This window comes from Canis lupus, chromosome 20, assembly GCF_011100685.1.
Source record: "Canis lupus familiaris isolate Mischka breed German Shepherd chromosome 20, alternate assembly UU_Cfam_GSD_1.0, whole genome shotgun sequence".
Taxonomy (NCBI): Eukaryota; Metazoa; Chordata; class Mammalia; order Carnivora; family Canidae; genus Canis; species Canis lupus.
This window is the reverse complement of record NC_049241.1, coordinates 32622182-32646026: the sequence shown is the minus strand read 5'-3', so window position 1 is coordinate 32646026 and position 23845 is coordinate 32622182. Positions and strand designations below refer to the sequence as shown.

General features: G+C 46.1%; 2 protein-coding genes across 2 annotated transcripts in view; one reads left to right on the top strand and one right to left on the bottom strand.

Annotated features, from left to right (window-relative positions):
- Positions 1-11: 11 nt before the first annotated feature.
- On the top strand, positions 12-3817 carry LOC106560122 (protein ATP6V1FNB). The gene is made up of 2 exons (XM_038566048.1): positions 12-459; positions 1547-3817. The coding sequence occupies exons 1-2, from the start codon at positions 27-29 to the stop codon at positions 1663-1665; spliced, it is 552 nt and encodes a 183-aa protein (XP_038421976.1). The 5' UTR covers positions 12-26; the 3' UTR covers positions 1666-3817.
- A 5493-nt stretch (positions 3818-9310) lies between these two features.
- Positions 9311-23845, bottom strand: part of DNASE1L3 (deoxyribonuclease 1 like 3) — a 29643-nt gene continuing 15108 nt past the window's right edge. Inside the window, exons 3-9 of the mRNA XM_038566047.1 lie at positions 23336-23424; positions 19876-19965; positions 19148-19260; positions 16078-16190; positions 13179-13336; positions 9817-9913; positions 9311-9513 (exon numbers count right to left, since the gene is read on the bottom strand). Of these exons, the coding sequence (XP_038421975.1) occupies positions 9400-9513; positions 9817-9913; positions 13179-13336; positions 16078-16190; positions 19148-19260; positions 19876-19965; positions 23336-23424 (774 nt within the window). The 3' untranslated portion in view covers positions 9311-9399. The remainder of the gene's footprint in view (positions 9514-9816; positions 9914-13178; positions 13337-16077; positions 16191-19147; positions 19261-19875; positions 19966-23335; positions 23425-23845) is intronic.

Genomic DNA, 23845 nt, shown 5'->3' with positions numbered 1-23845 from the left:
CGGGCAGAACAGTCCCCGCCAGCGCCATGAGGGACCCGAGCGCCGGTCAGCGCCGCGGCAAACCGCAGAGCCAGGCCTGCTGGCAAGAGCGCGTCCGGAGGGAGACCGCAGCCCGGGTCGCCTGGACCGTCACCCACGGCCACGAGTACCCGAAGGAGGGGCCCGTGCCCAGGAAGCGGCTGCAGCGGGCCCCACTCCGGCCAGCCCCCAGCTCCCCTGAGACCGAGGAAGGCAGAGCCTGGGAGGCCCAAAGAGCCGCGCGGGGCCCGGCGGCCCAGACCAAGCCGGAGGGCCTGGAGATGAGGCGGGCGCCCCCCGGCACCCTGAAGCTGCTTTTCCAGGGCATCTCCCACGACGGCCAAGGCCGGGCCTTGTACCTCCGGGAGCGGCACCGGCAGAAGCCGGAGGAGAAGTTTCTGTACCCAGTCCTGTCATCCTGGGAGTACGGCTGGAACATCGGTAAGGGCCACCACCCTGTGGCCACTCCGGACCCCCGCGGGCAGGCCCGGCCTTCCTCCCCAGCCCTGTCCTGTCACCCGCGGGCACCGGCCCATCCCTCAGGCTCACCTTGCCGCGAGCAGGGGCCACGCACCTTCACACCTTCAGGCCTTTGCCCATTTTCATGTCTCCACCCGTAAGGTACCGCCTGCCTCTTCCTCCGCTGGCTAATACTCACATGTCACCACCTCTGGGAAGTCCTCCGAAAGTCCTCCCGGTGGATGTGAGTCCACCCTTGTGGTTATACAGCTTTTTGAGTCTACAAACGCACTGGCCCCACCATGTCCCCATTCCTTGAGTGTCTGCCTGGCCTAGGGAGCCCTTTGGGCTCCAGAATTTAGTTGATTTTACTAATGCCCTCCCAGCTCCCAGCTTAGGGCTACTACTCAGTGACCATGGAATGAATGAACAAATGAGTGAATGTGGACTAGGGAATGAGGCCTGAGTTTGGAATCAGGAAGTGCAAGTTCAAATCCTGGCTCCTCCACTTGGGAGCTGGGTTCAAGCAAGAACCTTAACTTCTCTTGGCCTCAGTTTCCACATCTGAAAAATGGGATTATAGTAGTACCTGCCTTCTAATGTCACAGAGTTTTGGGGAAATCAAATGGGAAAGTACCCTGAACAGAAATTTTTCTCACAAAGCCCCATGAGGTGGGTAGGACAGATATTCACTCATTCAACATGTGATGCTTTCATTCGGGACAGCCCGGAGAGGGAGATCCAGAGTCCCTGAAGCCCAGCTCTGCCCCAACATGAGTTAGCAAATGAACAAGCATGGAAGAGTGGCTCAGTTTGAAATTAGGGGGCCTGGGTTTGGATTCTTGTCCATTCATTCATTCATTCATTCAAGAAAGGTTAAGTGAGCACCTAATATACGTCAGGCACCTTGTGTCCCTGGGGATATGACAGAGAATGTGAGTGCTGTGATTGTAGAAAGAGATCAGTCAGGAAAAGGAGAGGAAGCCTGAGGGGGCTCTTGTGGTAGACAGGTGGTCAGGGAAGGGAGGAATGGTAGCCCCAGCCCAACCAGGCCTTTGCCCTGTTCCAGGGGACGTCATGAAGGATGCCAGGGCTCCCACGTATGCCAGGTGCCAGCCCATCATGAAGGTCTTTTACATCAAAAGTAGCGTCTTTCACTTTCCACGGCGAACAGACCAGCTAATCTGAGCTCATGGGGGTTCGGGAGCGGCTCCTGCCTTTTCCTACAGCCTGTCAGGACCCTGCTGAGCAGAGATGCCCCCTACTCCAGCCAACCCCTCATCCGTTCTGTCCAGCCCTGTCTCCTCTGCTGAGCAAGGTGGGGATGTGAGTGTTTTTCTGTACCTCTGGGATTCAGGGTGGCCTACCTGCTGCCTCTTGGATGTCCTCAGGGACCTCAGCTCCCTTGCAGAGCTCGGGCCCCACCATCAAGAGGTGGGGTGCTAGGTACTCTCCCGGGGGAAACAGCGGAGTCTCCACGTGCTCCAGCAGCAGAGTTAGGTGGGGAGGGGCTTGCTAGGATCTTCCGGAGCTGCGTACAGGAGGGAATATCTCCATCTTTACTCTCTCTGGCCCCAGTGTATCCCACAGTTTAAGAAAAGTAGTTTCCATGGTTACTTGCTGTTTCTCTCACTGGCCCCCTGCCTGCCTGGGTCAGGCTTGCCTCAGTGTTATAACAAACAGCCGCTGCATCCCACTTGCTTTAACCAATAAAGGTGTATTTCTCACTGCACAGTGCACTCTGATGTTCAGTGGGCCACCTGCCACACGCTGATCTGGGGATCCAGGCCTCTCCCATCTGGTGGCTTTGCCATCTCCTAGGGTCTCAGGGTTCTTTCCCAAGTCCTTCTGAATCCAACTAGGGGCAAGGGAAGAGACAGAGTCGGCTGAGAACACACCCATCCTACCCTGCCTTAGCCTGAAACTGCCAAATGTCACTTCCTGTCACATTCTGCTGGGGAAAACACATCACATGACTTCTGGATATGTGAAGGCTGGGAGAGTTGTGTCGCTCCTGGTCTGCCTCTTAGCCTGCCACTTTGCAGAAGAGCTAGGCCACCTACAACTTTGGGGAAGTTCTTGAGTAGGAAAGAGCAAGAGGCAGAGAGTAAGCGAGGGCCAATGTGTGTGTGTGACTGCTGGAAATTGCACTGTGGCCTTGCACAACAGAGGCCTTGGCAAGGACCTGCTGAATTCACTAATCAAATACCAAATAATGCCCTGGGTTCCTCTAGGGCCATTTGATTGTCTGTAGCAACCGAAGGTCTAACAGTTCCTGTGGGTCAGGCTTGGCCTGGGCGCCTGAGGAATAAGGAGCCACATCTTCTTAGATCTCATAGTACAGATTGAGAAGGGCTGGGATGGGGGAAGATGGGCACTTTGAGAGCACAGAGGAGACACTGAAGCCAGCATGGGGTCTCAGGGCAGCTTCTCTGGGAGGTCACTGCTGTTTCTGTCATTAAATGAAATAACGCTCAGAAAATGCCTAGCGGGTACCTGACTATACATGTGAATTGTATTACTTGTGATGACAGTGATCTCTGTCAGCAGCAAATCTGCAAGCTGCTCAGAAGAGGACAGGTTGCCACCAGGGCAGGCTCTCAGTTGGGATTTTGGAAATTGATCAAGCCCTACCAAAAATGATTTAAGTGACTACTTTCTCAATTCTCTCAAGGATGGCACTATATAGCTAGCATCGTTCTAGAGACCTAGGAAAGAGATTCATTACCAACAGTGGGTGTCCCAGGAGGCTGGGGCTTACTTCTTCTGGGGGGGATTTATTTTTGTATGTATTTAATAAACACCAATGTGATATTTGCTTCGTGCAGATGTTTTTCTAAGGCTGCACTGAGGCATTTGGTAGTCATAAGCCACACATATCCATTGAGCACTTGAAATGTGTTGTACGTATAAAAGACACACGAAATTTTGAAGATTTAACACGATAAAAAATGTAAAATATCTCATTAGTAATTTTTATACTGAGTTACATGTTAAAATCACTAACTTTGCACTTGCTAGGTTAAACCAGGGTTTGACAGACTTTCTCTAAAAGGACTAGTTGTATTTTCCACTTGTGGGCCATCCAGTCTCAACTCCACAGCCATTCAACTCTGCAGCTGGAGTGTAAAAGCAGCCATAAATAATACAGAAACAATGGGCGTGGCCGTGTGCCCATAAAACTTTATTTAAAAAAATAGGCAGTGGGCTAGATTCGACCTACAGGCTGTCATTTGCTGAGCCCTGGGTTAAATAAAATCTATTATTAAAATGAAATTTACTTTTTTTTTTTTGCTTTTTTTATGTAGCTAGTAGAATATTTCAAATTACATTTAGTTCACATGATATTCTTACTGGACAGGGCTCATCTAAGCACTTTATGGATATTAACTCTGAGGAATAACTATTAACCTGAGGGTGGGGAAATGTGTGAATTCTGCTGAAAACCTAAAGAAAGCGCATACATTGATGTTCCTTGGCCTGGCTCCCCCACTGCTGAGTGTGGAGCCCAAGGACCCACTGGCTTGTGGCTGCTTTCAGGGCAGACGCCTGAGTCTGTAACCTCGTGCTAGGCTCCTTCTTTGTTTGTTTTGTTTTTTTTTATAAATTTATTTTTTATTGGTGTTCAATTTGCCAACATATAGAATAACACCCAGTGCTCATCCCATCAAGTGCCCCCCTCAGTGCCCGTCACCCAGTCACCCCCACCCCCCGCCCTCCTCCCCTTCCACCACCCCTAGTTCGTTTCCCAGAGTTAGGAGTCTCTCATGTTCTGTCTCCCTCTCTGACATTTCCCACTCATTTTCTCTCCTTTCCCCTTTATTCCCTTTCACTATTTTTTATATTCCCCAAATGAATGAGACCATATAATGTTTGTCCTTCTCCGATTGACTTATTTCACTCAGCATAATACCCTCCAGTTCCATCCATGTCGAAGCAAATGGTGGGTATTTGTTGCTTCTAATGGCTGAGTAATATTCCATTGTATACATAAACCACATCTTTATCCATTCATCTTTCGATGGACACCGAGGCTCCTTCCACAGTTTGGCTATCGTGGCCATTGCTGCTACAAACATCGGGTGCAGGTGTCCCGGCGTTTCATTGCATCTGTATCTTTGGGGTAAATCCCCAGCAGTGCAATTGCTGGGTCGTAGGACAGATCTATGTTTAACTCTTTGAGGAGCGTCCACACAGTTTTCCAGAGTGGCTGCACTGGTTCACATTCCCACATTCCCAGTGTAAGAGGGTTCCCTTTTCTCCGCATCCTCTCCAACACTTGTGGTTTCCTGCCTTGTTAATTTTCCCCATTCTCACTGGGGTGAGGTGGTATCTCATTGTGGTTTTGATTTGTATTTCCCTGATGGCAAGTGATGCAGAGCATTTTCTCATGTGCATGTTGGCCATGTCTATGTCTTCCTCTGTGAGATTTCTCTTCATGTCTTTTGCCCATTTCATGATTGGATTGTTTGTTTCTTTGCTGTTGAGTTTAGTAAGTTCTTTATAGATCTTGGAAACTTAGGCTCCTCCTTTGACTGCAGGGAAGTCCCCAGCAAGAGCACCAGGTGGTGCTGTGGGACCACAGAGCAGGTGGTTGGCTTGCTGGAAACGTGCGTTCCAGGCTGGGGGCTGCCATTCATTTACTGCCTGGCCTTGGACCTCGATTTCCTCGCCTGTAAATTGGGGTCAGACTGGCCTAGTGAAAACATGAACTTTTAAGACAGACTGACCTGATTTGAGTTTTGACCCCACCAGAGCCACATGATGATTTTCACGGTCCTCAGGCACTTTGCCTTCATGCATCCTTTCTTCCATAAAGAAATAGCAGAAGTTATGTTTTACAACTATGTTGGTATAAATATAAATATATTAATATTACGTATTAAAATTTTTCTTTGACCCAAAATTTAATCTTATTCCTTCTTATTCTGAAAGAAAGTATTTCTGTGGCCTTAAAAGTATCATGAGCCCCGGGCCCTGTGCCAACTGTGCCTCATGAAGAATCATGCTGGGCTCCACTACTCACCAGCTGTGTGACCGTGGGTAAGTTGTTCAACCTCTCTGGGCCTCAGTTTCCTCATTTATAAAATGGAGATGACAACAGACCCCACCTTTTTAGTGACATAGTTGGAATTCAGTGAGAGAGTGTATGCCATGAATCTTTAGAGCAAGCCCTACAAATGGAACTATTATTTCTTTTTATTATTATTATTTATCATCTTTGAGGGTATTTTCAGCTCTAATCTCTCTGAAACTATTAAAATATTTCAAACAAGAATCTCAAAATACATTAAAAAAAAAAAAAAAAAAGAAATGAAACTTCCAGGCTATTTGATGGGGGAAGTAGAAGAGTTTCCCAGAGAAGAGTGTATCAGCAGAAGGAGTTTTTACAGATGACAAATGCAGATTTTCTCCTGCCATTGAGGAGCTCATGAGGAAGGAACATGGGCTTGCACCAGTCAGCTGGAATCTGGACCAGCTGGAGAATATGTGCCAGGTGGGCAGATACTTGGGAAAGGTGTGTGTGTGTGTCTGTTGCATTCATCTTAGAGAAAAGGAGATTTGCATAGAGTTTGAAGGCTATGAAAGCCTCAGGCCTATGGAGACAGGGACATCGTATTTGTAGGGAAGAGGGGCAAAGAGGGGAGGAGCACTTTAAGCTGAGGGAACAGTATATCCAAAAGTCTGGGGCAGGAGGCAAGTTCAAGCTGAGATTTATCTTTTTTTAAAAAAAGATTTTATTTATTCATGAGAGACAGAGAGAGGCAGAGGGAGAAGCAGACTCCCTCTGGGGAGCCCAACGTGGGATTCAGTCCGAGGACCCCAGGATCATGAGCTGAGCCTAAGGCAGACATTCAACCACTGAGCCAGCCAGGCGTCCTGAGGTTTACCTTTTCTTAGCTGAATTGTAGTTCTTGTATCCCTGGGGCATCCCAGGTTATATCTTTTGAATATTCCTTGACGAACTTGAATACCCTAGAAAGCACTGTCCATTTTTTTTTTTTTTAAGTAGGCTCCACACCCAGCTGTGTGGAGCCCAGTGTGGGGCTTGAACTCATGACCCTGAGATCAAGACATGCACGGAAATCAAGAGTCACATGCTTAACTAGCTGAGCCCCCAGGGGGCCCCAGCACTGTTTTGTAATCCCCAATTTGAACCACTCCCTAATTTTGTAAGTTAGGTGTTTCCATTGGGAAGCTTTTCTAAAATAAAAATTACGACAATTCTACTACCCAATGTCTACTACTTTTAGCTCCAAAAAAATTTTTTTTGAGGGGATAACTATGTAAAGACTATTGCCTTCTTCTCCAAGACGGCACAGTAGAGCCCCCTGAGTTTAATTAATTCCACAAAAACTTTGTGAACAGTGACTTAGGAAGACACAGCTTTGTCCTCATAGAGGCTGTAGGTTGGGGGCGGGGGCAGACATTGAACGACTAGCTACACAGGTGATGGAGGTTAGGAAAGAGACATGGAGAGCACCATGGGCAGGTGTGGTGGAGGGTCCTAGAAAAACTGGGGGAACCTAGTAAAAAAAAAGCCTCCCTGATTGAGCAAGATTTCAGCTGAGTTTTGAGGAATAAGAAGTTAGCTAAGTGAATGGGGGGAAAAGAGTGATGGGAGTGGAGGAGACAGCCTGTGCAAAAGCCCAGAAGCTGGGGAGAGCATGAAGAATTGAGGAACTAGACGTGGCAAGAATGTACAGATGGTTGAAAATGGAGAGGTAAGTGAAGGCCAAAATATACAAGGCTTTTTGTAAGATATGATAAGGATTGGGGTCTCTACCCAAAGAGAAATGGGGAGCCACTGAGGATTTTAGTGAGGGGGGCAATAGCATGAGATTTCCATTTTAGGAAGTCTATCCTGGTTATTGGGAGGCGAACAGATCGTAGGGAGGTAGGATTGGAGCTCGGAGCCATGGACAAGTTCACTTAGTGTCTGGTCCACTTTCCCTGCCTCCTCCACTGAGCACAGGGCTCTTGTCCCAGCCATCCTGCTGGCCTTTAGGGCAAAAGGATGATCCTTTCCTCCAGAATAAGCTCATGTGGGAATTGCCTACTTGACCATTTTGGACCTTGGAAACTGGGAGTTTTCCTGGGACAGCGAGCCCTGCTCAGAAGAGGGGAGGTGACAAAGGCTTTATAGCCTCACCACCTCCCCCACCAATTCCAACAAGACCTCTGAGGTTCATTGGATATTTGAAGGAAAATGGTTTTCCCATTTAAGCAGGGCCCTTTTGATTTTATTCCCTTGGTTAGATGCAACCAAATTTCAAAAATCAGCCGTATGCTTGCTTGCTTGCTTGCTTTCCTTCTTTCTTTTTAAAGATTTTATTTATTTATTCATGAGAGACATACAGAGAGAGGCAGAGACATCGGCAGAGGGAGAAGCAGGCTCCCTGTGGGGAGTCCAATACGGGACTCGATCCCAGGACCCTGGGATCTGGACCTGAGCCAAAGGCAGATGCTCCACCACTGAGCCACCCAGGCATCCCTGGTCTCTTTCTTATGTCAAAAGTCACATCATCCCTCATATATTAAGGAAGATAAGAAGTGAGTCTATGGATATAGCGTGCTGAAACTCTCTTTTTCAGGGTTACATATGGTGCATTAAGTGCTCCCATCACTTGGGAGTCTATTTATCATAGACTCTTGGAAGAATGCATAGGCTGGTAAGAGAGGCTGCTTCTGACACAGGAAACTAGGGGGTGGGGTCCCGGAGCAGCTCACTTTTTCACTGCTTAGGCTGGTATTCTTGCATATCTAGCCATGCACGAGTACTATTTAAACAAAAGATATAATCTAAAAGAAGGCAAAGCAAAACAAACAAAAATGACCACCATGGACCCAGGTAAAATGGTGCTCTCTACTCCTCTGCAACTCTTTGGTTGTAGAATGATGATAAAATCCTTGAATCTCTGCCAGCCATTGGCCTCCTCAAAGCCTAGGAGAAGGGAGGCTTAGGGAGTGTTGGGAAGGGACAGTCCTGTGGAGTACAAGGTGGGATAAAAAGGAGGCTAATATGGTGCACCAGAAAATACAGCCCCCTGTGGGCATCCAAAACTTCTGGGCTCTCCCCAGGTGGGTGATGGGAGGCCCTGAAGGATTTAGAAGCAGGGATGGGAATGCAGGTGGGCTGTGGTCAGAATGGGATTTCAAAGGATGGCCCTGGTAGGTACTGGGCTGGCTGAGTTGGAGGACAATTTGAGGCAGGGAGACCAGCGGGGAGAGCCTTTATTCTTCATCCCGGTGAGACATAATTACCACCCTGAGCTCAGACAAGATGGAGTAGATTCCTCAGAGAATTAAGTGCCCAAATCATGGGGTGCAGTTGAGGCCTTGTCCTTTCTGGTCATTTCCTGTGGACTGAGATCCCCTCGAGCTGAAAGCCAACATTCTTCCTCTTCCTGCAGCCTCTTTCATGGCAGGGCTGAGCCCAGGCAGTGACGACTGATGGGGCTCTAGCTTGGGACGTGAAGACTTATCTTTTAGGACTATAAAAGCCCCCAGTTTCCTATTAGGGAATTCAGGGGAGGTACCAGCCCAAGAAGGATAATAGGAGACTCTCCTTCCAATGTGACTCAAGACATTTCTTTTTAAGATTTTATTTATTTATTTATTTATTGGAGAGAAAGAGAGTGAACAAAAGAGGGAGAAGCAGACTCTCCACTGAACAGGAAGCCCAACGACTGACCGCGTGGGGCTTGATCCCAGGACGCTGGGATCATGACCTGAGCTGAAGGCAGACAATTAACTGACTGAGCCACCTAGGTGCTCTGACTCAAGACAGATTACATTCAAGTTGAAAATGAAAGTAGTTGGACCAGTCTTGTTTCCTGAATGCAGGCAGCAGCTCATACCACCTGTTAGAACTGTTTTATTTAGAGGCAAGAAATGGTTATTATAATGGTACCCTTGTATCTAGGGGTGACGGACCTTTTTCTTCTTTGGAGAGATAGATTTTTTGCTATTGGTGAAGGCTCTTGAAGATTGTAGTTTAAATTCAACTGGAAAGTGGTCGCTGACATTCAAGGCCTATGAAGAGAAAAGGGACATAAATTTGGGAATTAGGAGACTGTCATTTTAGTGATGAACAAATTCGAGGCTTGAGGTGGGAAGATAAAACACCTCAAGTCATTGAACAGAACACACACTAGTGAGCATCATCCTTGGACCAGCCCAATCAGAAATTTAGACAGGTCTTCAAGCCCCAGAATCATAGACTTTGAGACCCAAGGTCCAATGGCCCAATGTTGTGTCTCTAGCGGTGGCCTCAAAGGGTAACACCAACCCATCTTCTCAGGACAGTGGCAAAGAAAGACAAAGTGGCAGCTGTACCTCCTCTTCAGTCAACAGAAAAGCTTTCTGGAAGTCAAAGGTGCTGTTTGATCTGGGAACAACAGACCTGATGATCTCTGGTCCTCTAAGCACAATCCTAGAGAAAGGGATGGAAGACAGTCACATTAATCCACCTTGTTGATTTTGAGACAAACCAAGTTTCCTGTTTGACATCTGGAATTGGTTGAGCAGCCTGGACTTTTTGTGTGATATTCAAAGTCCAGGCCTGGTTTTCTGACCCTTTGGACAGTGCCTAAAACTGGGAAATCAGATCATCTCCTGCTTGGGGCCCTGTGGGCAGTAGCCCTGAAGGTGGAAGAAAAGATATTATATGAAACATGGATACCAGGTGGCCCCGGTGGCGCAGCGGCTTAGTGCCGCCTGCAACCTGAGGTGTGATCCTGGAGACCCAGGATCGAGTCTCATGTCGAGCTCCCTGCATGGAGCCTGCTTCTCCCTCTGCCTGTGTCTCTGCCTCTCTTTCTCTCTGTGTCTCTCATGAATAAATAAATAAATAAAATCTTAAAAAAAAAAAAAAAAAGAAACATGAACACCACACCATGGAACAGTGATGTACAGACTGAGAATATTATTCCCTTGACAATTATTTTTCACTTTTCCTGATTCAATTATGGAGAAAGGTACTGGCTTATCTTTTTTTTTTTTTTAAGATTTTATTTATTCATTTGAGAGAGAGGAAGCTAGCACTAGTGAGAGATGGGGGGGCAGAGGGAGAGGGAGAAGCAGACCCCCTTTGAGCTGGGAGCTCAATGTGGACCTTGATCCCAGGACCCGGGATCATGGCCTGAGTTGAAGGCAGATGCTCAACGAACTGAGCCACCCAGGCGCCCCTGGCTGATCTTTAATAACCCCCTAAGCTCCCATTTTGACCAAGATGGAGCAGGCTACAATCACCAAGCACTCTGCAAGCCAGATAATTAAAGCAGAATTTAACATTGCTCAGTTTTCACTGGGCTTACTTTTTTAGTTATTTTTGATTTATGACAAATGCTATTTTCTTACCTTAGTATGAGATCTCCTTTAAAAATTAATTTATTTCATTAGAAATTAATGGATTTAAAGACAAATACAGGGGAAAACCATAGTATAGTTGCTTTGTAGCGATAACAAAAACTGGGAACATGGTAGTTAAATGAGTTTTGGAAACATGGACTCTAATGTATCTCAAGTGGAGTGATGCAGTCAGGGTCTACGTGGCCCCACCCGACCAACGGAAGAAGGACAAGGTGAGTCAAACTTCCAGTTCATGACTATGCATTGAGCTTTCCCTGATTCCGAGTAGCTGATTTGGTTTCCTGCGTTTGCTACCACTGTGGTTAAATTTGAACTCAGTCCACAAGTAAACTCTTCACATTTGGTTGGAGTTTTTTTTTAAAGCCATCCTTCAGACCCAGAGAGTCAAGAGCAACATAATTAAGGCTCCCCCATTTCTGACTTCCAGGTACATGTGTGGGCAGGTCAGCTGCTCATTGAAGGCTTTCCTGAGGTTGCTCTGTGCACAGGCCAGTTCTTGGCATCTTTCATGTCCAACAGAGCATAGCTTGTAGGAGGTGTTCAATAAATACTTGAACACAGAACAAACACTGGAATTGAGACCATTTCATCTTACTCCCCTTACTAGAAAGTTATATCTCTTTAATTTAAAAAAATTTTTAATTTTTAAGTAGGCTCCATGCCCAACATGGGGCTCAAACTCACACCCAGAGATCAAGAGTCACATGTTCTACTGACTGAAACATCCAGGTGCCCCAGAAATTGATATCCCCTTTAAAAAAAGACATAAAAATAAATAAAAATAAAAAAAGACATCAAAGAAATATGCTGGTGTGGAAAACATAGAAACTTTAGAGCAACAAAATGAGAAATTAATCTTTAAAAAAAAAAGTCACATGTAATCCTGCCATCCTTTGGCATATATTGTATAAAACCGAAGTTCTTTCAGTAAACACCTTTTTAACCTGTTCCCCCACCCCACCTAAGCTATTGTGAGCTTCTTTTCCTGTGATTCACTGTTCTGCTTCCTTATTCTTGGTCACCTCCCCTTTGTTGGCCAGGGGAAAAGAATGGGACCGCAGAAGGGACTAGATCTGCTCAAGGCCACACCACACAGCTGGCACGTGTGAGCAGGCAAGTAGGCGAGCAGGCTAGTGGGCGAGTGGCCATCTCCAACGCGCTTTGCTGGCAAGCCCTCAAAGTGAGAGGGAGGCAGCAGGCACTGAGCGCTCGTCTCCTGTAACTTCCTGCCTCAATTCCACTTTCCCCAATGCTAGGGCTGCTTCTACTCTTGAGAACTGGAGCAATGACTTCTGCAAAGGGCACACCAAGCCTGAAAGCTCCAAGAGGAATAAAAGAGGTTGTGGGATGGAAATGAAATTCTGACCTCAAAACTAGAGAAGTGAGAACAATTGTCTCTGGCAGAAGCCACCTCGTGCTTCCTTGGAGGCAGGCTGAGTCTGGAAACCACGGCCACCATAGGTTCTACTATGGATGGGAAGATCAGGAACATTCACAGGCTTCAAGTGCCTCCCCCACCTCCCAGTTTAAGGAGCAAAAATGAAAGCTGACTGAAAATTCCCAGGGAGACTTCACAAATACAATACTAGGGTTTTTTAGGTTTTGTTTTGTAACATAAGCTCTACAGCCCCAACATGGGGCTGGAACTCATCCCATAAGATCCAGAGCTGCACGTTCCACTGACTAAAGCTAGCCAGGTGCTCCAAGAATGCTATTATTTAAAGGTATGTATTTGCATTTGGGAATGTGTAGCAAAAGCTTTAAAAGTGTAAACACCCTTCTAATAACTGGTCTCAGATGGGAGGTCCATTTGGGCAGTGCTTATACTAGCCAACTCTTGGCAATAACCTAAGCTTAATGACAGGGGATTTGAATGACTAAATTCTGGTATGTCTTTGTGATGAAATAATTAACAGCCAGTGAATGTGTGGAACACTTAACCGTATGCCAGGCATTGTGTGAGAAGACCTATACTATTCATTTACTCCTCGTCATGGCCTCATGAATGAGGCATTACTACAGTCTCTGTTTTACAGGCAAGGAAGCAAAGACACACAGTAAGTCCTGAGGTGGTGGTAGAGGCAGGATTTGAACCCAGGCTCATCTGACACAAAAACCTTGAACTAGCCACTGCTAAGCTACAATGCTCAGGGCTCCCAGGTATGGCCATGCAGCATGCACCCTGCACAAGTACCCCATGCATGGGCCTGAAGTCTGATTGACTCAGCTCTGTAAGATGTGTTCTTCCTCCGCCCTGAGGGGGGCGCCTTCTCTGATGCGTATTAAGCACTGCATGAGCCAGCCTGAGTGAGGCAGATGCCTTCTACCTGTCATAGGCACAGTGGGTGCTGTTCTTGACCGTGGTGTCCTCTTGGTCCCCTATCAGCCAGACAAACCCGGGGTCAGTCCTCAAGCGAATGATCTTCCAGGCCTTCTTGGGGACGTAGCTACAGCCGGCGTTGAAGTCACCCATGAAAATGAAATTCTGAAAGACATTGTTTGGAACTGTCACCTTTTGGGTATTATTGCCAAATACTTTTGCTCAGAACCGGTGGCAATGGCTCCACCTCCCAAGCCCAGTAAACAATGGGTTCTGTTATGGGCTAAATTGTGTCCTTCTCCCCTGCCCCTGCCCCCACTCCCACAAATTGATATCCTGAAGTCCCAACACATGGTACTTATGTGACTATGTTTGGAGAGAGGGCCTTTAAGAGGTAACTATGTAAACTGAGTTACCAAATGGATGGCCCCTAATCCAATATATATGCCTGGTGTCCTCAAAGAAAGAGATCAGGACACAGAGAGAAGACCAAGGACAGAGACCTTCAGGAAACCAACCCTGCTGACACCTTGACCTTGGACATCCAGCTTTTAGAGCTGTGAGGAATAGGTTTCTGTTGTTTAAGTGACCCAATCTTTGGCAGCCCTGGCAAACCAATACAGGGTCTTTTTTCTTTTGGTTTTTAAAAGTTAAAAATGAAGCTACAGTTTTGATAAGTATATGACAGGCGAGACTGTACAAGGAAAGGTGTTCTCACTGGAAAGTGGATGTTTGGTGTAGCCCTTCCCTCCTGTTCTTAGTCACCACGTCCCTGTCATTCAGCATGCTGAATTAGGTGGGGATAAAAGAATCCAGCTCATTTATTCCTTCAAATCTTTCTGGCTCAAACTACTGTAGGGTATAAATATTTGAATGAATTGACGCCTTTTGTTTCCAAGCAGGAAAAATGAATTTGGGTGGTTTATTTGACAACCTTGGCATCATGCTTTCTCTTCTATTGTTTGGAAGTCAGGAGCTTATTCCTGTGGAAATTCTGTCTACTGAGGAAGTGGGAAGAGCCTGAAAGGGAGGGGATGATAGAGTGAGTTGTCCACCCCTGCCCCGAGGCCACCAACAGAACCTTCTATTTCAGAAGTGTTTTTCCCCACAGAGCTTTGGAACAAAATTTTAAGATTCCTCAATTCAGAGGAAGTGTCATATTTCCTTGTCGGTGCTATTGTTTGTGGCTGTTGCTGACTTTAGAGTTTTCTTCAAAACATTTTATTTTGACCTCAGAGATCACGGTTTTTCCTGACATTGATGGGTGTGGTTGAGGACAGAATGTCATTCTTAACCCAAGTGACCACCAGTTCCTATTGTTATAGGCACAATTTACTGAACATGCACTGTATGTCAGACCAAGCATGAAATGTTTCATAAAGTTGGGGCGCCTCGGTGGCTCAGTCAGTTAAGCGTCCAATACTTGATTTCAGCTCAGGTCATGATTTCAGGGTCCTGGGATTGAGCCCCACATCTGGTTCTGCATTCAGTGTGGAGTCTCTTTTCCCTCTCCCTCTGCTCCTCCCCCTACTCATGCTCTCTCTCTCTCAAATAAATAAATGAATCCTAAAAAAAAGTTTCATAAAGTTTAAAATATATCTCATGATAAACATTAGGAGGTAGAAGAGATCCTTAATCTTTGTGGAAACAGGATAGAGGAATACAATGACCGGCTCTAGACCACTCAACTCATTGACTCAAGTGGTTACGTCAAGAATTAAATCCTGGTCTGCCATCAATGCCAGCCTAGTGCCTGAGATGTTCAATAAATTCTTGTTGAATGACTGGAAGAATTCAAAATTTTAGGAATGAATGAGCCTTTCTCTTGCCCTGCTTTTTACAAATAAGCAATGAATTACGCACCTTGTGCTCTCCATGTCCTAGCTCCGTGTCCCCACTTTACTTGATTCATGTTGCACTTTGAATGGTGGAGCAGAAGGAGGGGGGTGGTCACAGGAATTATAGCCCAAAAGGAGGGAAGAATGAGGAAAAGCCCCTGGAACACTTCCATATTTGCCAAGAGCTTTCACAGACCCTCACAGCCAGCCACATGAGGTGGCATCCCCATTTTCCAGATGAGGGAATAATTGAGGCCAAGAATGTTGGTGGATGCATTCCCCTATATTCTATGGGATATCACTTCCCTCCTTCACCTCAGTCTGTGAGGTTGGGCTGAAGAACACACATATTTAACCAATCAGAGCTTCTCAAGCCCCCTGATGGACATGTGCCCCAACGAGCGCCCATAATGGGACTTAACCCTGGGGCACTTCTTGCATTGTGGAACAGAACACTCCTCAGTGGTCTGAAAACTGCTGGAGGCCGTGTTGCCATCTCAAAGGTGGAGCCCACCAAGAGGACACAAGGGCAAAGCGATGAAAAGAAAGAGACAAGCCGAGCCCTGATGACCTTGTCTGAGCCCCAGATCCCCCTCTGCCTGAACTACCCCTGAACATCCAGTTACATGAACCAATAAATTGCACCGCCCTTTTCATGCTCCAATTTGAGAGTCTGTCATTTGCAGTAAAGGACTCCCGACCTCCAAGTGTCTCCCTGTTCTCCTTGCAAAGTGAGAATGATAAAAGTGTTTACTTCGTGGGCTTATGGGGAGGATTCAATCAACTTGCCCAAGTCTAGCCTCAGCATAGGGCCTGGCACCAGCTGCTCACTCAGTGACCTGGGGCAGCCATTCTTAGTGGCGCTGTGCATGAACGGCCGAGACCCCCCTGGAGAGTACCCAGCACATCTAGCAAGAAGGATATTTAAGGCTGAAGTAAAGGCTCAAAGGAGGTTCTAACATGGTGGTGGTCTGCACGGGTGGCCCGCCTGGGGAGTGATACATCCCTTCCCAGAACCTGACTCTGCCTTTGCTAGAGGAGAATTCAAGGGACACAGAGGGTCATCACCTCCGCCTTCCAACGGCGCTTCACGTCCAAGTAGACATCAACCAGCTCATCGATCTCTTTCACAGAGGCTTCAGGGGTGGTGTGCAGGGGGACAATCACGAAGTCCTTGACAGCTGAGGAACAGGAAAGATGTGGAGGTCACATACTTCCCCGGACACGGGCAGGTGCCTCGAACACTGCTGAGGGGAAACAGGATGCCCACTGCCCCCTAACCCCCCGCCGCCGGGAGGCCCAGATTATGTGGTCTGGTCTCCTCTTTTTTTTTTTTTTTTAAGATTTTATTTATTCATGAGAGACACAGAAAGAGAGGCAGAGACATAGGCAGAGGGAGAAGCAGGCTCCATGCAGGGAGCCCGACATGGGACTTGATCCCAGGACCCCAGATTACACCTGGGGTGAAGGCAGATGCTCAACCACTGAGCCACCCAGCCATCCCTAGTCCCCTCATTTCTAGAGGGTCCAGCTGGTGGCTGAGATGTGCCTGTTCCTGGGACCACTGGGCCGCTGTCATCAGCGGATGAAAGCTTCCTCTCGCCCACTCACTTGCATGGCTAAGAGAAAGCTGGAAGACAGCACTCCTTGATGACACTGTGGGTGTTTTTCTTTTCTCTTTCTTTAAAAAATTATATTTTCTACTTTTTAAAAAATAAGCCTGCATGGCTTTTGTACTAAAGAAAAAAAATTTTTTCTAATGAAAAAAAATTGAGGCTTGTCAGTTTATGCTTCTTTTATAATTTGGAAAAAAACTACCCTACCCCTCCCATTATTTTTTTGAAAAGCAGCCTTTTGTGAAACATCTGAAAACCTCCCCCGTCCAGGAAGGACTGAGAGAGCCTATCTCAGAGAATGTAGGTGAGCCTGGGAACAATGCCTTGCCCACCTGCCAGTGGCAGCTGACATTTCTGATTGCCTCTTTCCCGGGCTTTCCTCCTCCTCCTGTGCCTGGGCCTCCACTCTTGCTCAGGAGCTGAGGGCTGTTGGGGGTCACTGCTCAAGTGACATAGTGGGGAGTCAGGACTCAGGTCAGGAAGCCTGTCTCCAGAACCCTGCCCTTACCACTCAGCCTTATCTCCCACTCTCCTTCTCATGCCTCCACTCCACTCCCCATCCTCTCTTTAGTCCCCCTAAATACCTCAACCCCTTTCCCACTTCTGATCTTGTGTGTGCACACTGGGACCTCCCCCTGGAATGGCCCTTCCTTCCCCCAGCCCTCTGTGACTGGCTTCTTCAGGTCACAGTCCAATGTCACCCTGAAGAGGCCATCTGTAGTCTGCACCATCTAAGGTGAGCCCTTCACCCCATTATAGAATGAACCCTGCTTTTACTTCCTTCATGCTCTGAAATTCTTAGTTTGGCCCACTGGAACCTGAGCTCTGTCTTGCTCACCCTCTTGGTTCCAGGACCTAGCACAGCACCCGGCACATGAGAGGTACTCAAAAACGTTTGTTGATTGAATATATGAATGAATGAATGAATGAATGAGTAAATGAATAAAGGAAAGAAATGATAGATGAATGGCTAACTCTCTTCAATCTCAAATAGAGAGGACATAAGGATGTTTCCTTGTACAAGAGAGGAAATTCCAAACAGGACATGGCTGTGGTGCCATCCTTGGGGAGGAGGGGTAGAGAAAGGCAAAAAGGTGGAATCTCAAGACAAACAGGTTTGTTTAACAATATTTAGCTACGTGTAGCTGAAGATTCTCTTAGAGAAAAGGGGCAGGGGGCAGGGTGCTCTCCCAACACTGCCTGGTCAGCCAAATGTGAATCATACGCACGACCAAGGCGATTATGACACATACTCTCCCAAGTGCATTTCTGGCCTCAGCAGTCCTCATCTCCTCTTTTTCTACTGGAAATTTCCTCCACCGTTCTTCCATGTTTGTCTTCCTAAAGTACTAATCAACCCAGGGCAGAAATAGTTACTTCCCAGTTTAGGGTGTTTATATGTGTAGTATACATGGGGGTGTGCATACGTACAACTCTGCGCATATTTATTTGGTCATTATCTGTCTTGCCCACTACAACGTAACTTCACTAGGACAGGGACCTTGTCTGTCTTGTTCCGGGCCTGGAACAGAGCCTGGCACGTGTTAAGTACTGAAAAAAATATTTGATTCTGTATAGCTCCAATCTGCAAACCAAACGAACTCTTGACTTTCCATTTAGATCCACACAGTGGTTAAGACTGTGGGCGTCCAGGGATGCCTGGGTGGCTCAGCGGTTGAGCATCTGCCTTTGGCTCAGGGCGTAGTCCCGCAGTCCCGGGATCGAATCCTGCATCAGATTCCCTGCATGGAGCCTGCTTCTCCCTCCGCCTATGTCTGCCTCTCTTTCTGTGTCTCTCACGAATAAATAAAATCTTTAAAAAAAAAAAAAAAAAAAAAAAAAACCGTGAGCGCCCAAGATAGTGGCTTGTGTTACCACCCTGCTCATTCATTTCAAGAGCTGCTGGGTGACCTTGGGCAAGTGATTCCACCTGCTGTTTGAACCTCAGCTTCCACAAATGTAAAGTGCAGATAATCCCAGGTCTTACCCTGCAGAGTGTTGCAAGGATTACAGGAACCTGGCACTAATCAGGGGTCAATAATTATAGTAGCTTGTACATGTGTAGGTGTTGTCAGAGTTCAGGGTGGAATTGATTGGATTTCCTCTCTACACCCAGTCTGTAGAGAGGATTGGAGAGGGAGGGAGAGAGGGAGAGGGAGACTCTAGGTTAGAGGTTCATCTCTGGTAACCATCACTGGGATTTTTATTTTAAATGAAGTTGTATTTGATTGGGACTGAAGAATTGTGGTAAATAATTTCCATCAGCCTAAATCCTCCAAAGAGAGTGGAGTTATCCCAGTTTCAGAAGGTGGGTGGGTTCCAGGTTGAGGAGATCTTGAGTCATGACATTCTGACAGGCCAGGCTACAGCCTTCAAATACTAGGTGTTCTTAATGGCCATCTCAAGTCTAAGGCTTCCCTAATAATGCTGCACAAACCCCAGGACCACGGCTCACACTCGGGGCTACTGTCGGTTCATGGATCACAGGGAGATTATGCACAAGAGGATACTGTGGGTCTCACCGGTGAAGGGTGACTGGAACCAGACCACAAAGGGCTCCCTGGAAAACACATCTGCATCTCCAGCCTGATAGTCATGGTAGAGGTAGTATTTCTTCACAGACACCAGCTTTTCCCTAGAAATAAAAAAAAGAAAGCCCTTCCAGCTGAGTCAGTTGCCTTCCTAATTTATTCAGGAAGCAGAGACACAGGTTCCCATGGCTTTAGTAGCGCCCCCAGGCAGGCTCTTGCCCTGCAAGGGATCTTTCACTCCAGAACAAATTCCATCAACTCTTCTCAATGACCAGGGCCCTTTGAAAGCTGGAGATCTGAGCGGTACCAGTTATCTGGGGCATCCACAGCTACTGTTCAGACTTAGAGCAAATTACTAGTAGGGAGAAGACAAGGCTATGTAGTTTCAGAGTCAGCCATGCTGGGCAGCTTAGGTTTCCATCCCTGGCTAGCACTTAACTAACTCTGAAGGATAAAGAACTCCTGACCCTCCTGACCAGGCAGCCACTGAGTCAACCAACAAATTAGGTGTCAGGAAGCTGCATGTGCTTTTTAATTTGAGGAGGTAATGCTTTGCTTCAGCCTCAATTTGACAGCAATTATTTTGATCAATATTGAGAACTGGTTAGAGACCATTAGATATCAAAATTTGGTTTTGAAGAAAAGATATGCATTTTGATTCAGTTCATGGTCATCATTTGTAAGTGAATCATGTCCCAGGAAGCAGAGACTATACTCACTTGTAGAGAAAGGCATACTGTTCTTTATATGTGTTTCTTCCAAGCCGAGAGCTAATCACATAGTTGTATTTTATGCCTCTTCTCGAATTTCTAGAAAACATAAAGATTTTACATTACATTTTAAAAAAGAAACTACCTCCTACTGCATGCTCCCCCTTTTCAATCTATGTCCATATCACCAATTACATCATGGAGAAAGGCTACCATTTGCTGTAACCTTGGAGTCTAATAAGAAGGGCCACCATTGACTGGGAATGTGACATCTATCTTCCAGGATCTTTACAGCCATTATCTCTTCTTGCCCTTAGAATGTGGATACTATTATTACTCATTTTTTATACTTTGCAGGTGTACAGCTGGGGTTTGAGCTCAGATCCTACCTACTCCAAATCCACATGTTTGGGCCTATACCTGTGGCACATTATTGAGACCATAGACGATTCAGGCCAGAATCAGTCCCAAATCCCATTCTGGCTCATGGCTGGGCTGACCTCATACTTCCTGATGGAGTAAACCTTATCAGGTCATCCTGTCCCTGCACTACTCCTGAACATTTATCATATGCATCATTCCTGGTACCATTTTCATTGGACATTCACTTCTGCTCTGAAAATCCCCAAACATTTTCTCACAAGTCCTAGAACTATGATTTCAAATCAGCTATTGTTTATGTCCTGGGATAGAGATATAGCTGTGTACCAGGGAAATTGACTCTGTGTGTTTGCCAAACCTGCTGATAACTCCACTCTGGACAGAGCCTGATGTGGTTTTACTCCATTTGTCCACAAAAAGATTTAGTACACCTCTAAGCTGCAGCATATTCTCAGGTTCAGTTGGAAAATAGCAAAGGGGGTGTTTAGGAGCCGCCTTAGGCCCTACAAAAATTCCTGGGAATTTAGATACACATTCTAAGGCAGATCCGGCCATTGGGGCCCAAGAAGTATGGACAGTGGATTCTACTGGGCATCCAGCTTGGGAAAGCTGGCCTTGTTCTGAATCAAGCCTGCCAAATTTGGGGTTGGCAAACTGCTTGCAATGACTCAGCTGTAAGGTGAGTAAGGCCCCTCCAGGCTTACTGGGGATAAAGGGACAAAGAGGCCTGCCTCTGCTTGGTGTCCATGGGACACTCTAGGGAGGTTGAGGAGAACTGAGTGGTGGGTAGGAAGACCCTATCCAGGCTGCTTGTGAGGAGGGGCCAGGAGAACCCTGTCCTCTCATACTTCTGAAAATTGATCAGAGACCCTCTGTTGGAAGACTGAGGAGGTTCAGAATAGAGCACCGGTTTTGGAGTCAAGCATGACCCAGGTCCAAAGGTAAGCTCCACCATTTACTGGCTGGGTGACCTTGGGCAGGTCCCTCATCTCTGTGCATCAGTTCCCTTGGTTACAAGGGAAGGAGTAATAGTGCCAACCCCACAAAGGAGTTGTGGAAGTAAATCAAAGAGCACACAGGAATTGATTAACAGAATCCCTGGCATATAGTTAGGGTGTGGATGGTAGCTGTTACATGTGGCCCTCTGGACCACCATCTGCCATCATCATTTTCTTCCTTTTACTAGTAATAGACACTACCACCACTTATGATCACTGCTACGTGCCAGGCACAGTCCAACCACTTAAATGCAGGATTTAATTACTGCCACACCCCAGGAAGATAGGTTCATTATTAGCCTCATTTTATAGATGGGAAAAAAGGTCAAAGAGTTTGAGTAACTTGCCCAAGGTCGTAGTAGAGGCAAGATCCAAACACAAGTGGTCTGAGACCAGTGTAGACACCTAACCCTTGTGTTAAATTCCCTTTTCTATTGTCAAAGATCCGATCTGGGACAGAAAAGAGCCTCTGAGGTTAAAAGGAGAAGTTCAGCTCCAACTCCGTATTTTCAGATGAGAAATTGAGGCCCAGGGTGGGTGGGGCTAGTCCAAGAGGCCTCTGTGTGAATGAGAGTGTCCAAAGCTGTTCCTCCCAGGGCCTAATGAAGCTGGATTGACCATTCATTTATTTTAAAAAACACTATGTGAGTTATCTTAATTATGGAAGTACAATAATGGCCAGATGTACTGATTGTTCAGTCTGGATGGTGGATTACGTGGTTGTTTATTATCATTTTCTCTGTGCTTTTAAGTATATCTAAAATATTTCATAAGAAAAAAGAAAGGAGGGATCCCTGGGTGGCGCAGCGGTTTAGCGCCTGCCTTTGGCCCAGGGCGCGATCCTGGAGACCTGGGATCGAATCCCACGTCAGGTTCCTGGTGCATGGAGCCTGCTTCTCCCTCTGCCTATGTCTCTGCCTCTCTCTCTCTCTGTGACTATCATAAATAAACAAAAATTAAAAAAAAAAAAAAGAAAGGAGGTATAACATTCTCATTGTAGAAAATCTGGAAAATACAAAATATATAGAAAAGACATCACATTTAAATGCCTTGTGATTTTTAAAGCTAAGATAGCCATTGTCAAATGGTCTGGTTCACTGCTTTTGAATCTTTTATATGTTTTTTTGTTTTGTTTTTCTTTTGACATAATTGAATATACTCTGGTTTGTGGTGTAATCTTATCGTGCCTGCACAAAAGAAATATTATACTAGAAGATTATTCTTAGGGATACCACAGACATTCTCATTTAATAGATGGGAGGTTCTCAAAAGTGCCTCTTTAACTCACTTTGGGGTGATTTTCAGGTGGGTGGGTCTGCTGACTATTCTTTGAGAAAGAATATAAATCATAAATATAATCCAATGTAATATAAAATTATTTGAGGACATTATCTTTGGGGGTTTTTTGAAGTTATAAAATCAATTCAGACTTTTGTAAAATATTTAAATCATATAGGAGTATATAAAATAAAAAGTAAATGTTTTCCATTTCTTTACGGACCTTGTCCACAATGGTCCTGCAATCACACTTATCTCCTGGCCTAGAAATAACCGCTGTTAACAGTTTGGGGCACATCCTTCCCATTCTTTCCTCTATGCCCATGTAAACTCAAACACACTCTCATTCATGCATAGTGTAATGTGATTATTAAAATGGGCTACTCTACATACACCCCCTGTTCTTTTCAACATATTGCAGCCGTCTTTCCATATTTAGCTCTAACCTAGTCTGTAGTGAACATGATTTTTTATTGGCTACGTAATATTCTAGCCAGCGGGCATATCATAACTTCATATTTGTACTCAGTCTTAGCTTATAACAGTAGTTCTCAGCTCAGCCTCTGGTCTCTTTCGTTTCTCTGTCCTGGCTCCTCATCTGTTTCCTCTATTTTGCTTTATCATATGAAAACTAGACAATGGAAAGTTCTCAGGACTGCAGCCAGTGGAGTTGGGAGCCTAGGCAGTGTTGACCATGTGACCTGGTGGTCAGGGCCAGTGCTAGCTTTCACCCTAGTTTCAGTTTCTGGGCTTTTCAGGTGCCCTTGCACTTGACCTTGAGCCTGCAGGGGTCCCCAGGGCCCTGTCTTTACCCATTTAGTTTCTCCAACAGCGTGGGACAGATCATGTTGTTGCTGTCCTTGACTTCCATCAGGAGTATGATATCACAGCGTTTGATGACCTGCAGAGACAATTCCCAGATGTTTTAGGCAAATTAAAGATCTATAAATAATAATCTTTTATTAGGCACTTACATTTTAAGTATAGAATTGGTGCTTTGTTAAAGGAGTTAATTTCATTGCTGAAACAAGTGAGGAACTTCCTGAGGTAGTTCCGTTTTATCTTTTTTTTTTTTTAAAGATTTATCTATCTATTTATTTATTTATGATAGACATAGAGAGATAGAGAGAGAGGCAGAGACACAGGAGGAGGGAGAAGCAGGCTCCATGCCGGGAGCCCGACGCAGGACCCGATCCCGGGACTCCAGGATCACACCCCGGGCCAAAGGCAGGCGCTAAACCGCTGAGCCACCCAGGGATCCCTATCTTATTTTTTTAATTAAAGATGAAGTTAAAAAAAATTTAAAAAAATAATAATAAAGA

What these genes read in the sequence shown, in the direction of transcription:
- LOC106560122 (XM_038566048.1), top strand. Translation starts at nt 27, where the DNA reads ATGAGGGACCCGAGCGCCGGTCAGCGCCGCGGCAAACCGCAGAGCCAG. An exon ending in GGAGTACGGCTGGAACATCG is followed by an intron (nt 460 to 1,546) that starts GTAAGGGCCACC and finishes GCCCTGTTCCAG; the next exon opens with GGGACGTCATGAAGGATGCC.